At 38.9% G+C, this 15582-nt stretch overlaps 1 protein-coding gene across 1 annotated transcript in view; it reads right to left on the bottom strand.

Moving 5' to 3' along the window:
* Positions 1-15582, bottom strand: part of ARHGAP18 (Rho GTPase activating protein 18) — a 122797-nt gene that overhangs the window by 47808 nt on the left and 59407 nt on the right. Inside the window, exons 2-4 of the mRNA XM_021693301.2 lie at positions 9446-9639; positions 6204-6439; positions 2428-2491 (exon numbers count right to left, since the gene is read on the bottom strand). Of these exons, the coding sequence (XP_021548976.1) occupies positions 2428-2491; positions 6204-6439; positions 9446-9639 (494 nt within the window). The remainder of the gene's footprint in view (positions 1-2427; positions 2492-6203; positions 6440-9445; positions 9640-15582) is intronic.

Raw genomic sequence — 15582 nt, 5'->3', positions numbered from 1 at the left:
CTAATAAAAATATCTATGAATCAATGATCTACTCTCATAGAGAAAAGTTAACAGAGAATTCTGACATAAACCTTTGACTCTTAAAGTCCTAAAGTGTAAACAGTATAATTTCTTTATTCTCCTTTGGTTTTGAAGTGAACAATAGCTCTGGGTTATAAATATTTTACACAACTCCTTAAAGTTTTTCAACTGTTCAAAATATTCCAAAGTGCCTTTATTTTTATCTATTTTTTTTTAATTTTATTTATTCATTTATTTGAGAGAGTGAGAGAGAGAGAGCACATGAGAGGGGGGAAGGTCACAGGGAGAAGCAGACTCCCCGCCGAGCAGGGAGCCCGATGCGGGACTCGATCCCGGGACTCCAGGATCATGACCTGAGCCGAAGGCAGTCGCTTAACCAACTGAGCCACCCAGGCGCCCCCAAAGTGCCCTTATTTTTAAAAAGAATTATCCCTCCTCCAAAGAAATCAAGAGGAAATAAGTAAATATACGTACCAACATGAAAGTTTTAAAAATTATTTGGGCATTATTAATGTTCTAAGTGTATGTATAAAAACGATGGGCCATTCGCATACATAGAGTTTTATAATTTGATGAAAAGAATAATACTTAGCTGATCAATTTGAAATGTGATAACCCTTGCAACATTAAGACTGCTGTGACTTTTTCATTTAGAATAAATATCTCGCATTGAACATACATAAAAACCCAAGTGTAGGAAAACATTTAAAATAGACGAGGTCATCCACACCTTCAGATTTCAAACAGAATGAGCTCCATTTTTGAACTCCAGACAGTGTTTTTCTGTGCCCTTCATTCTAAACCTTTCAGTATGTACATGGCACTGGCTAATTCACTGACTATCGAAAGAATATGGCCTTGCCTACAACAGGTGCAGTGGTAAAAACTCAGTGACTCGGATGCTGTTACACATATTGTCTTATTATTCTGATCGGAGGCTCTAGGCCTGCCTCATAGCATTTGGGCAAAAGCAGATGTAAATCAGGCAAGTTTGTCATGTTTTACTCGGCAGCTGCAAGCGAGCCTGGAAAGTACTCTTATAAGGAACTTGTCTTCCAGAATTTCTGTTTATAGAGCCTGCCACCTCTGGCAAGGGAGGAAAACATCAAGCAAGGACAATGTTTTCCTCAGTATTCATTTAGCAATTGCCAGGCACCCTTCCCCAAAGCATACGGACATTGGCACAAAAGGTTCATCCGTCTCTCTCGATGACCTAGCTCTCTAGCAGGCCAGTACTAGCCCTTCCAGCTGGCTTGCCGCTTCAGTGTTTGCTGGTCTGCAGAGCTGGGGAAACATCCAGTGATTTCATTCTGATATAAAAATATACATACAACTAAAGAAACCTCCACATAATAGCAAGGGCTTTGATAGAAAATATAGACATGTCTGTGTCCATACACAGACATGCACACACTTATTTACTTATTTCTAAAGGCAGGGGTGCAGGATAGAAGTTCTGAGAACAGTATGGAAGGAAAAATAGAGATACTGATGTTCCGAGCCTCCCAGATGTCCCATGTAATCTTGGACTAATCCGATTGTGATGAGAAGGCAGGAAACACTTCCCAGTCCTCCACAGTCGGCCTGACACTCCTCCCTACTACCTCTAATCCCAATACAACACTATTAATGGTGTGAGCACTCCAGGTGCCAGGTCTGAAGAACATAAACAAAACAAGGACGAGTCCCTGAGCTGGTATCTGGCAACCACAGACCACCTCTGTTACAGTTTTTAAATAACACAGTAAGGATTAAATATTTAAGGTTCATTTGGAATATTTTTTTTCTTTTTGCAAATAAGGGGAAAAGCTGCAAATTCTTTCCTGATTAAGTGCTAACGAAGTCTTAATACTTATTTTCACCCATGGTATAGAAGAGAAAAAGTATGAAAAGAATTATAATGAATTCCCCAAAATACTGTTTTTTAAGCCTTTATAAACTTTCTGAAGAGGAATCCATTTATGAATTAAGAACTTATGATCTCAGAATGGAGCTCCAAATTCTTCAGCTCCACTCACTAGCTGTATGGCCTTGGGAAAGGGACTTCCTATCTCTAAACCTCCGTATTGTCATCTGTAAAACGGGTTCAGAACAGTACCTACTATGTAGAGTTCTTGAGTAAATTAAATTAGGTAAACATCTTCACAAAGTACCTAGAACATGGTAAACAGTTGGGAAAACTGACTATGCATAGAGATGTCAGAACAGAGCTACACAAACATCCAAAAAAAAAAAAAAAATCAAAGTCCCACTATATTCCCAGCCTATGTAATTATCTATTTGGGCACTTTATATTAGCATTTTAACAAAATTTGCTTACTAGAATTGAAGGTGAATGTTTTAAAAGGTTGTATCTGTTTGTTATGCTAATAAATAGGAAAATACAAGAGAACAGGTCCAACGTACCATCTTTTCCTTGATGTGTGTTTTCATCTGTTCTGACTGACTGTGAGTTGATGCCATCTGGAGCCTAAAGATAGAAAGTGGGCCATTGAGTCATCTCCAACTCACAACCAGAGAAATGGTACTGTAAATAATCCCATTACCAATCTTCAGAGTACAAGAAACACACTCAGAATTACAACCACCACAGAAAAAAAATGTACTATATTTATAATCAACAAGCAATCATCCAACAAATATTAGATTGCCCCCTAGGGGCACAATACTAAGACACAATACTAAGCCCTGTAGGGAATATGAAAAACATTAAGAGTGTCCTTGCCACTGGGGTGTCTGGATGGCTCAGTCGGTTAAGGGACTGACTCTTCATTTTGGTTCAGGTTGTATCTCAGGGTCCTGGGATGGAGCCCCACGTCAGGCTGTCAGGCTCCATGCTCAGCAGGGAGCCTGCTTGAGGATTCTCACTCTCCCTCTCCCCCCGCCCTTCTCCCCACACTCTAATAAACATATCTTTATTTTTAAAAAAAGTGTCCTTGCCATCAAGCACACCACTACTTAGTTGAGGGATAAAGACAAACTTACAAAAAACTGGTAATATCCAGTAACAGAGCAGATAAACAAAACGTTGTCTATCCACACAATAAAATATTATTCAGCAATAAAAAGAACTTAAGTACTGATACAGGCTACAGCATGGATGAACCCTGAAAACGGTATACTGAGTAAAAGGAACCAGTCACAAAATAGGATTCCTCATCTATAAAATGTCCAGAATAAGCAAGTCATAGAGAGATACAAAGTAGATAAGTAGTTGCTTAGGGGTGAGGAGGAGAATACAGGAAAGACTGCTAACGGGCTTTCTTTGGGAAATAATGAAAATGTGCTAAAACTGAGGTGATGGTTATAAATCTGGGACTATACTAAAAATCGCTAAATTGTAGACTTTAAATGGGTGAATTAGATGGTATGTGAATTATATTTTGATAACGCTATAATAAAACAAAATTACAAGTTGACATGTAGGTAATAAAATAAAAATTCTTCAAATTAAAAAAAAAACACAGTAATAAATGTGAGATAAATTAAAACTAAATTACCAAGCAGGGAATATGAGCTCAGATATTCAAAGAAACTTTTTCGAAGGGATTGGGGCAGTGACACCTGAACACTGTGGTCCTCCAAGGGTTTATAGACACAGTAGGACATGGCTGGCTCCCCTCACCAGTAAGTGTGGCTAGGCAATACTTCGTCCTTCCAAGTCAGTCTTCAGAAGGAATTCAGGAATCAGGAAGGGGAGTCTACACCAATCAGACACAGAGGTCTGCTTGAAATAATTATTTTTTAAATAATCACTCTATTGGATTTTCATCTCCATTCAAATAAAGTGTTTGAAAGGATGACAGAGCCTACATTTCACCTCATGCTGTTGGCCGGGAAGGACTCTCCCCTTCACCTGCAGTCTAAGAAGAGTCTAGAAAAGCACCAGGGCAGGTACACAGAGGACACCAGGGCACCTCTTAGAGGCAGACGTACTCGGGACAGTGACTACTCAATCACAAAAGCGGTATGAGGGTCGGGACATTCCTTCAACCCCCCACCAGGACAGAGCAAATACCATCCTCCTTTCTTCACCCACAAGACTGCGGAAGGCCAGCCCTCCACAGCACAATGAACACAGTGAGCAATGCTAATCTTCCATACGAACACATATTTTGAAGCATGTGGTCAGAACCGTTTTCCTTAGCAAGTGAAGATAACAGTGCAGATGGTATTCATTTCTGTATTATATTTCCTAGTGTCAGCAAGGGCTTCGTGAGGAAGCATTTAAAATGGAAGAGCTGAATTTGTACCTATTTGAGAACAGAAGAACTGCAAGTGAAGATGGCTGGCCCATGTTTCCTTGAGGAATGGGGACATATTTCTAATGGGTGGCAGTGTTCCAATTAAAGGCACGCAGTGTAAGCAAGTTAACGTGATTTTAATTTACTTGTGCTATTTCTCTCTTAATGGTGCCATCAGATGATACAAGCCACCCATTACCTTCGAATCAAACCATGTGGCTTAGATATTACTGGGAATTTGCTGGAAAATGCTGCTTCTAGCCCTGAGTAGCAACATCCTCTTGGAGACTGGCACGAATCCCACAGTAGATATTTTGCTTAGACCCAGTTCTCTCACCCTCCCCCTTTTTACTTCCTCTTAACTCCCTTAGCGAGGGTTCTTTAATTGGGAAGGAAATGTCATAATACTGTATTTCCTTACCATTCATTTTCCTACATCTGGAAACCTAGTCCTGCGCTTCAACCCCAGTGGTTGTCCCAAATAACCACTGGGTGGTAAGCAAGTGTTTAACTGCCTCTCAGGAGCAAGAGACCTGCCTGGAGCAATCCAGTGACCCCAAAACTCCCATCAAATAGACTGGAGTTGATCCACAATTGCCCATGCAAATACAGTAGCAATCTGAAGCTATTAAGGATTTCTCGGAAGAATAAAATGTCTACAAAAAGAAAAAAAACCCTCTACATGACATTCTGGATTAAATTCAAGGTACCTTTCTTTTTTTAGAATCATATGATTTTTGTTACCCTTCATTTGTAGTATAAATAGAATCTCATGTTCGGATTACTTAATATCAGAATCATATATGGATACCCAAATACAGTAGGACACATCGTGGTTAAAAGCACCTACTTCGAAGTCACACAAATTTGGGTTTACTATCTATGGGACATTGAGCAAGTTACTTAAAGTCTATGAGCCTCAGCCATAGAATGGAAATGGTAATACCTCACTCACAGGACGGCTGTAGGGATTAAATGAAATAAGGCAAGCAAAGTCGTTAGCACAGTAAGCATTCAGCAGTGGCGGCAGTAATTAGTACTACTATCATCACTGTTCAAGATTCCTTTTGTTTGTTCTCATTCCAACAACCCTCTTGGGTCTTCTAGGCCAGGACTAGTCAGTACACCTGAGAATAATCCAGAATGTAAATCCACTTTAACCCGAAGAATATCATTTAGTTCAGCTGACTTTTTTTTTTAGAAGCAAGATTTTCCTGATAAAGGAAGAGGTGATATTAATTTACCTTTTGTGCAAGCTCCTTACGTGCTCATGGATGAGTAACAAACAGCCCACCAAGGGGGTGTTCTAGGCCACCGAGGTCTCTCACTTTCACCATGCCTACCCTGCTATCTCTTCATCCATCAGTCCCAGTCTCTCCCCGCCCAATTCCAACAGTTTCCATTATAAATTAATCATCTTGACAAATATTTACTCAAATCTTCTATGTGCTAGGCACTGTGTTAAGCACTAGACACAAAGGGGAAGTTACTTCATGTTTCAGGGTTCCTGCTTTCTAATTATACTGCAGTTAGCTCCCTCACCACCCTTCCCTACACTTTAATTCATCCCCAGATGAGCCTCAGGAAAAGCAAATATTCCTGCAGGAGTTAATAAATAAGGAAGAATCCCTTACCGCCTACTTTTCTATAAGTAACAATTGGTAGTCCCATGTGTGAGCGGTCAGGCCATTCCTAACACTGCAAGGACAACTAATGCAAGGATTATGCAATGAATTTTAACTCGTTTAATTTTCTGCCCCAGCAGTATAACTTCTAGAAGGACAGGGACTGGGTCTCTCTTGATCCCCGCCAGCATGGAGCTTTAGTGCCTGGCATACAAGTGCTCGTTAAGTTTTTAATGATCTGAATTAAACTGGATTGGTCCAACCAGTTCAAAGCAATTATTCCTTTGCTTTAACATCAAAAAAGAAAACCTACTTTTTCTTTTGACTCTCTCTGTTGAGCAAATATGTCTCTGACGTCAGGTATCTGGTACTGTTTGTTTTTTTTCCTCAAGGTCTGGGAGACCGTCTCTACCCGTTTCTGAACAGCAGCTGCCTGGGTCCGGGTCAGTGTTGACAAAAAGACCATACTTTCTTGGGGATCTCCAGCAGACTCTCCAAAGAGATTGGACAAGCCAGCTTCCTTAAGCCACTCTTCTTCCAGTTCTCCCTCTAAAGACAGTAGAGAAAAATGGGGTTTAAAAATCACAAAACATGAAAACTTGCACTTTTTTAAGCTTTTCAAACACACTTACTGACATTCTTCTATCGAAATCAAACCACAGTGCTAAGAATCATTATCTGAAACTTGGACAACTGCCATCAACTCCAGCCACAAAGATATCAGATTTTAGGTCCATTTCATATATACTCAATTAAATGACTTCACATGTGATTAACCTCTATAACTTCCCTGCAGATTAACTAGGGCAAAATAGTACTGGCCCCTTTCTAGAGAGGAGCAAGCAATGAAAAGATAGTTTACTTCCATCAAGTTACAGAAGGAACTCAATGCTGGAGATATCCAATAAAGCCCTGTTTCTTGGCTTAAAGTCAGCACTGCCCCAGAGTCCAACACTAATTGATGGAAAGGCTTGTTTTCTCTGTTCACTGTTGCTGACATGGGAGTATGGCAAAAAAGTAAAGAGCATCCAGACATCAGGAACTAATCAATTTCAAATTAAGTTTTTAATCCCCATAGTAAGCACATCAGATTCTTGTGTTTTGTTTTGTTTTTTTACAAATTAAAAAAGAAAAGCACACTATTTTAAGCAAAAATATAGACAGAGAGATTATGGGAAACTAATTACATAATAATCAATTCAGAATACTGAAAGCAGAAAGTGAATAGTAAAGCAAATATTGTGTAAGATCTATGAAAATTACAGAAAAACAGAAAGATAACGAGGATAGATTCCCTTCAAGCACTAAGTTTATAGAGGAAAATGAAAGACCGAGGACTTGAGACCCAAAAGACCTTCATCTACACTCCATTTCTCCACCTTCATAGCCACCTGACTTTGGACAAGTCACTCAGCCTCAAGTCTACTCTGTTCTCTCATCTATAACCTAAAGCTTAGCTGTCCTGGCTTCCTCCTAACCATGAGAGAACATTACATGGGAAGAGCTTTGCAGAGCTCTACCATAACCTGTGTATTCTTCCACATTGTATCAACTCCTTGAGGGCAAGAATCTAGTATTAATACCCTCGGTTTTAAGAAACATAATGTAGTGCCAGGCATTCTGCATGCTGGGCAATAAAACTGTTTACGGACATAAAAAAGTCAGCCATTATCATGAATGCTGTTAAGGTAGAACTCAGTATACATGCATGAAACCAATTTGCCAGGGGAAAGAAAGCAGATATTGACATGATAGGTAAAGTAAACAAGATTTGAATACAGAATCACTTGATCCATTAAAAAGCAGAGGTAAAACTCAAACCATTTAAGGTCAAAGAAAAAGCATGGGCATGTAGGAACATTCCCAATTCTTCTTGATAATCACATTATGAACAACAATCTCTAAATTCATTTTAGTCTTGGAAAATTATGAAATAGATAAATGACACACATCTATGTATCAGGCTTGAATGCTATTTTCTGTGGAATATTTTCTCCTTATTCAGCAGACCACTGGTATGCTGCTTCCATCTTGAAACACTGAGACAGAACGTTTGGGCCATGCACTGATTTTCTCAAGTAAGTTCAGTTTTACTGGTAAAGTGAGGAAGAATGAGAGTAAAATAAAGGAAAACCCAAACAAAAGAATGACTTGATTATAATTTTACAAATCTAAGAAATGTTAAATTAAGAAAAATCTCTAATTTCTCTTTTAAAGTATTATTGGTAGATTTTTCAAAAAATGCCTTAGCAAGGGGAAAAATCTATGTATGTGGATTCTGTTTAACAGCTCAGTGCTAAGTCATATACTCAAGAAGTCCTCTGCTGAAAAGGAGATCATTATTAGTGGGTCAGGACGCACTCTTATTTTTTTGGCATCCAGATCAACTGACACCCCAAAAACATACTTACAAACATATGGGTGGCACAAGGCAGGGAAAAAAAGTTAAAATGGGATGCCTGGCTGGCCCAGTTAGTAAAGCAGGCAACCCTTGATCTCGGGGTTGTGAGTTCAAGCCCCATGCTGAGCGTGGAGCCTACTTAAAATAAAAATTGTTTTTAAATGCTTTTTTAATAAAAAAAAAAAAAAAAAGAAAGAAAGAAAGCTAATATAATAGATGCCAGAATTGGTCATCAAAAACTTGGTGACTTCTTGAATTACGAGACTGAAAGAAACCGTATGAATTTTGAGGGGAAAAAGTGTTTTATATGTTTCTTCTATAATATCAAATACAGTAGTAGAGATTGTGGGAAATATAGGTGGAAAGAAACTGGAGACAAATTATGGACCAAATAGAAGAAAGAAGCAAATATGGAGGCTGAAAACGCTAATGCCATACACTGTCCAAATCTATACCCCCAGGCTAGCTGGCTAAACCTGCAGCATTATATCCAATTAGGTATACAAGATGACCAGGACTGAGAGAGGTCCGAAAACCACCAGAAGGGCTGGTATGTAAATCTTTTTTTTCCTTCTGGAAGGACTTGGTGAGGAACAAGATGAGCATCCTCAAACATTTGAAAGGTTATCCCGTAAACATAAAATAGGCTTGTTCTGTTCTTCCAAAAGGCAAAAAGTATGTCCAAGGTAGAGGACGGCAGATCGTGAATCAATAAAATGAAGAACATCAAGACAACTCAAGCTAACTGACCAATGGAAAAACAGCATCACTGCAAAGTAGTGAGCTTTCCAGCAGCATCTATACTCACTAGAGAACAATCGACCATGTGGCTAGAATACCACACAGAGGGAAGGTTAGATCACTTCAAAGACCAAGTCAAATCCTAGGGGTCTGTGATACAGTAAGCCTAGCCAACAAGATTCTAGCCATCTCTCAGACGAAGTGATTTTCCTCATGCTACTTAATGTGGCAGCCACATCCATAAATCTGCAACAAACAAGTAATTTTCAAGCTGAAAGGCCAACTAACACGATCTTAGTTGGGTTGTCCTATCTTTAATTCTTGCTGCTGCTGATGTCCCCATCATTCCCATGTAGTCATCCCCCAGAAATACGTACACAAACACACAGAAGTTTTACTTATTTAGTTTTTACCATCAGGCTCTTTGACAACCACCACCTCTTGATCTTGTCTGTTCTCACTAGATTTCTTGATATTTTCTAGTTCCGTCCAATAGTCCTCCATTGATAGTTCATCCAGAGAATCCTGAGAACTTGATCGGTCAAATGGAGGCTTTTCGGGAACTTTGGTGATTTCCTGGTTCATAGTGTACTGGCCATATTTGCGGCTATAAATTCAAAAGAAAACACAGTTCATTTTAATACACGAGGAAGTAGTACAAATTCTAAGACATCAGAGTACTGACTGAACAATTTGGAAACTCCGCAAGTTCCCCTTCACAAAACCAAAGAGATCTGTATTTTGAAGCTATTTACCTTGAGATACCAGTAATTATAATATGCCTGTAGAACGAACAAAAAGTTTCACTGGCAAAAAAAACCAATAGCAATGTGATAAACCATTTTTCCTTTCCATTTCATGTAAATTATTTTAAGACTTCTTTAAACCTGAAACTGTTCTTAGAAAGCAACAGGTTAAATCTTGATTAGAGGTCATTAGTTAATTGAGATTTTTTATACAGTATTCCCTTTTTGTCATTTATACCTACAAACAAAACTCAGTCATCCCTTATATAGCAAATATCTGCAATCAATAAATAAGATACTTCTCCCTCTCTGCCCTCCCTGCTCATGCTCTCTCTCAAATAAATATTAAAAAAAAAAAAAGTATATATATATATATATATATATATATATAATTTGAGTGGGGACAGTAATTGAGGAACTAGTGTTTTGTTATTCTAATTTCAAATTGCTCTTTTATCTCCCAGGAGGATGTTAGGAAGTAATACTCTGCTGCATTGGTTTTCTTACTACACATATGAAAATAAAAAAATACCATAAAACAACATTCTTTAATAGTATGTGAACATTTCACATTTAAACTGGCCTTTCCCATAATTATTTAAAACAGTAGGATTTAATACTGCATAAAGGAGAGGGTCACTAAATTCTGGTCAATTCTACCTAGCAGTTTAATTCCAACTGGTTTCTTAGAAAAAGTCAAAACACTTAATTGCCTATTGCTACAAATAAATATAACTGACTACTTAACTGTAATATGCTAACAGGGCAGTTTTATTCCCTTGAAGATGGTTCTCTCTGCCCTGATTATGTACTTCAATAATGCAGGTTGCATGAATGAACAATCGCTATAATATCTCCCCAGTAGCAAGTCTGGCGTGGTGATAGGTGGGCGTTAGGAGTAGGGCCAGCAGGAGGAAGTCTAGACATATTTGTGTGCTTCTCTTTCCTCCAGTCTCCATTGTCCATTGTTTGCCTCCCCCATCCCTTAATTCAGGGGCACTTCCTCCTTCCCTGCCCCAACCGTCCTGTTTACATCCCTGTATCCCATCCTGGTCCCTTGCCCTTGCCCCACAGGCCTCACCTTCAGTGTTGTCATTTTAGAGTTTACACTCCTGATTCTTAAATTTAAATGTGAATGGGAAAGCTATCTCTCTCTTAAAAACAAAAACATAAGTTCTATTTTTATTCCTGTGATCAGCAGCTCAACCTATCCATACGTTTTTTTTAAGATTTTATTTATTTATTTGACAGAGAGAGAGAGAGAGAGCACAAGTAGGCAGAGTGGCAGGCAGACGGAGAGGGAGAAGCAGGCTCTCCACTGAGCAGGGAACTGGACGTGTGGGGCTTGATCCCAAGACCCCAGGATCATGACCTGAGCCGAACAGCCGCTTAACTAACTGAGCCACCCAGGCGCCCCTATCCACACGTTCTTATTCCTTAATCCTGCTTTACCAGGATAGTTAAAGCTAATTGACAGAATGCCTACCAGATTCATTTTTATTTCATGTCAAATACATAGATGCCCCATCCTTGTTTTTGCCTTCTCTCTCATTATAAGACTGCCGTAGCCCTAATTCCTATCTCCCACAACCCCTAGTTCCGTGGGAGACCACAATAAGTACTGTGGAATGTGTGAAGTGTAATGACTAATGCCAAATAATTTGGTTTATCTGCTCACAGAAAAGAGGTGCAGTTGAACTAAAAGTACATTAAGCTTTTCACTTCTGAAGGAATGTGTTTATTCTGGCAAGAATTTTCCAGTAAATTTCCATTAAGATAGCATGTGCAGAAAAACGCAAGGGCATTGAGCAACAACACTGCTACGTAAATATACCTTCTATATCAAGCCGGGCTTTCAAAACAGGCATAAAGCAAAAATCTAATCGCCTAGTGCTAATGAATAGACTCAATATTTTTACTTTAATAAGATTCAAAGTTGAATAGGTTTTTTATAATAACCCGATGATACGGAGTCTTGGAATGGAGGATTTTTTTTTCTTTTTTGGATCATTGGTAAATGTTGGAAGAAAACATTTTCTTTTTTAAACATTAGAGCATGGGGAGGAGGGAGGAGGCAAGCATTCAGTGGTAGACTACCCTCCTTAGCACGCCATGGATGTTACATTTTCTCTAAAAATGTAGCTGAACATTTTTTAAATTACAGTTTACATCAATAAACGCGTTGTGTCACTTCTTTTCTTAGAATATACTCTACTTTTGAACTCCAGACAGGCAATGGCTAAAAGTGTAGCCCTTCTTAAAACTGTCCTGGTAAGAAGCCAGTTAACTGGTTCCTCTCTTCTGTTTCTAGAGGTACGTTATCTGATACCACATTCATTCTGCAAATTGGGTTCAAGACCATAAAGTAACATCTGTTAGACATAATGAAGTGCAGAGAAGAAATTTTTTACATTTCCAAAAGGCCCAAGCCAACAAATGGTGCTAAAATCAAAGAAACGTGCAGTTTGTACCATAGGCAACTACCAATTACCCTCTCCTGACTTACTGGCAAACAATTGCTTTTCTTCCTTACTTGCCCTCCAGAATCCCATGTGCCAATCACCCCAGGGCCACTCTATAGACACGCTCACATTTCTCACCTTTTACAGCTCTAACCACAGAACCATGCCTTTTTTTTTTTTTTTCCTGGGCGCTAACATTATCGGCAAATAGTAACTTAACAGACCCTTACGGGCCTTCGTGGAATGTCCCTTCTTTTTCTTCTTGCTCACATGTTCTTATGCTGTGTTTATAAAAAGTGGGGTTTTATTTTCCCCAGGTATATTTTATCCTATTTTTCTGTGATATTTTCCCCCCAGTCAGTGAATTTCACACGCAGTGTTATCATTCATGCCTCTTATTTATTTTGTCACAGAGAATGTCAAATTGATCTGACGCAATTTGTTCTTCACAGGAGGTGGACGGTGCCATACATTAGACTGTGGTCTGCTAGAAGACAACAAGCTGATTGATGATTCATCCTAGGACCAATGCAGAGAAATGACAGGCAGCTATATGGGACCAGGTACCAAATGATTCAGGTTCTACTTAACTATCCCTATGATTGTGGAAAACCATTTGACTTCTCTAACCTTGACTTTTCCTATCTATAGAATGGGAAGAATACCAATAGCCTTGACTGCTTTGTGTGGTCTGAGTTACCAAGTAAGAATTCCCCCCGAAATGCCTCCTGGGTAACCATGAAGAGCAAGCACAATTCAGTATCACTGTTAACATGTAAACCTGCTTACTATAAATAACTGCCCCTCCCATAGTTTAATAAGGTCACCTTTGCCCTCTTCTAAGGTTCAGAAAAATTACTTAACCTCTAGGACAGCCATTCTTGAACATTCTGGTCTCAGGACTCCTTTATACACTTAAAAATTTTCAAGGACTCCCAAAGAGCTTTTGCTTTTAGAGGTTATATCTTTTGAGAGGTACACTACTGGCTATTAAAATTGGAAAGAAAAAATAAAATATTAAATGATTTAATAAGAATAATCAACATCTTAACATAAATAACTTTGTTTGGGCGGGGGGCACCTATTTTCCATACCAAAAAAAAAAAAAAAAAGTAGTGAGAGGAGTAGCATTGTTTTACATTTTTTGAAACTGTCTTTAATGTCTGGCTTAATAGAAGACATCTGGATTCTCACATCTGCTTCTGCATTCAATCTTTTGTGATACTGCACATCATGTAGTCTCTGGGAAACTCCACTGTGTTTTCATGAGAGAATGAGATTGAAAAAGGTCAATAACGTCTTTGTGTTATGAAAACAGTTGTTATCTCCTGGACCCCTAAAACAGTCTGGAGACCCCCCAGTGTTCCAGGACCAGACTTTGAAAACCACTGTTCTAGGATTTCTCAAAAACAACACCTAATGGTTCCAAAAAAAATTTTTTCGTTTTTTTTTTTTTTTTTTTTTTTTAATTTATTTATTTGACAGTGAGAGAGACACGACGAGAGAGGGAACACAAGCAGGGGGAGTGGGAGAGGGAGAAGCAGGCTTCCCGCCGAGCAGGGAGCCCGATGCGGGGCTCGATCCCAGGACCCTGGGATCATTACCTGAGCTGAAGGCAGACGCTTAACGACTGAGCCACCCAGGCGCCCCGCACTTTTCAATTCTATGGGCAACGAACGCTCTAGAAAGCCTTACTGAAAGAAACAGCCATGCTTTCCTGGTGACTCTTGACCTACTTCTTTGTTTATTTTAGTTTAGTTTTACAGCCTTTCATCAAAACTGGGACTTATTCCAATGATATAACCATATTTAATTTATACTTCAATGACAAAGAATAGAACGTCATTTAAAAACCCCTGCCTTGCCAATGTCTTTCATCACTTGCTTTTATTTTTCAACTATAAGGGGCAGAAATTCTAAGCTTCCCTCTGGGCCAGTGCATTTGAAAATGTGCATTTTCCTTAACACTCCTTTGTCATCCATACCTCTTCCTCAACCATCTCAAAGTAAATTTATTTTGAACTAGGATGTTTCTCTGAACTCATTTAACTATGTGGTCCAATCTCTACTTTCTGTACCCCACCACATCAAGAGTCCTGTTGCTATACTCATCAGTCTGTCTCCTGTTCTGACCCTTCTAGAGACACTTTCATGGCCCAAAGTCTGCTTTCCGCAAGTCCTTTGATGCTAAGATTCAGTCATGTTTCTTTTATTTTCTTACAAGATCCTCTCTAAAAGAGCTACACTTTCTTTCATGCTCCTTATCCCAACATTCATTTCCAATGCACAGAAAGAAGTGACTGGATTGGGAGACACAAAACAGGAGAATAAGGTTTATTTTTGTTTGGTTTCTTGTTCTGTTTTTAATGCACCAAAAAACAGCAACAAAACTTCTTACGCCATAACTTACCATTAACCATAATGACCAAGTATATTTTAGATAAAGCCATATTTATTGAAGCATAAACTTTAGAATGATACCCAACCCAGGGATTTAAACCTATCCCATCATTTTCTAGATGAGGTAATGAGGTAGGTCCCAGGGTTAAATTTTCCCCAAAGTCACCCAGTAAAGCGATGGTAGAGCCAAGATTAGTGTCCTCACTTCTTCTTCAGTAGTCATTTTATTATACCAAATAGACTAGAAAGAGTAGAATTTACTTTTTTTGCATCAGACGCTATCTTTCTCAGTTTGTACCACACACAGCAAAACCAAAAGTGATCATGTTGACACAGTCTATACTTAACACTTTTAAATGACCAGTGTACTTACCTAGAGAAAAATACATTTAACAATCAAACCATCTCTCTTTAAAATGCATGAGACATCTTTTCCAAGGCATTTTCTAAAATATGCTTTGTGTCACTCTGGGACGTGACTTCAAATATACCTGTCTTTAAAACACTTTGTTTTGAAGAAGTTGGAAATTTTCAAAAATGTTTAACTCACTCTGCTTCTCCTTTTATATTATCTCTGTGTTTAAAACAACAACAACAACAAAACAGAAAACGAAAAAACGGTGTTTCTGCTGTATGGATTTTTTTTCGGGGGCAGGGTGGGGGGGGGCAAGGGCATTAAAGAAGTAATCACTGCCATCAGGAGATGGCCAAGCTATTAATACTCCATAATGGCCCTGCCCATCAGAATACACTGAATTTGAGTGACTATGAAGAGCTGCAGCCTATGAATGACCCAAGTCATTTCTTTACCTTGGAAGTGAATGCCTACTATTGTTTAGCTGAAAGCAGTAATTATCAGAAGTGGCGCTGACATCCAGGAAGAAAGAACACTGGAGATGCCCGAAGGCAGTGAGAAGCTGATTAGAAAGCAATACCCCACGG

This window comes from Neomonachus schauinslandi, chromosome 8 (genome assembly GCF_002201575.2).
Source record: "Neomonachus schauinslandi chromosome 8, ASM220157v2, whole genome shotgun sequence".
In the NCBI taxonomy this organism is placed as follows: Eukaryota; Metazoa; Chordata; class Mammalia; order Carnivora; family Phocidae; genus Neomonachus; species Neomonachus schauinslandi.
Note: the sequence above shows the minus strand (reverse complement) of the source record. Positions and strands in the feature narration are given on the sequence as shown.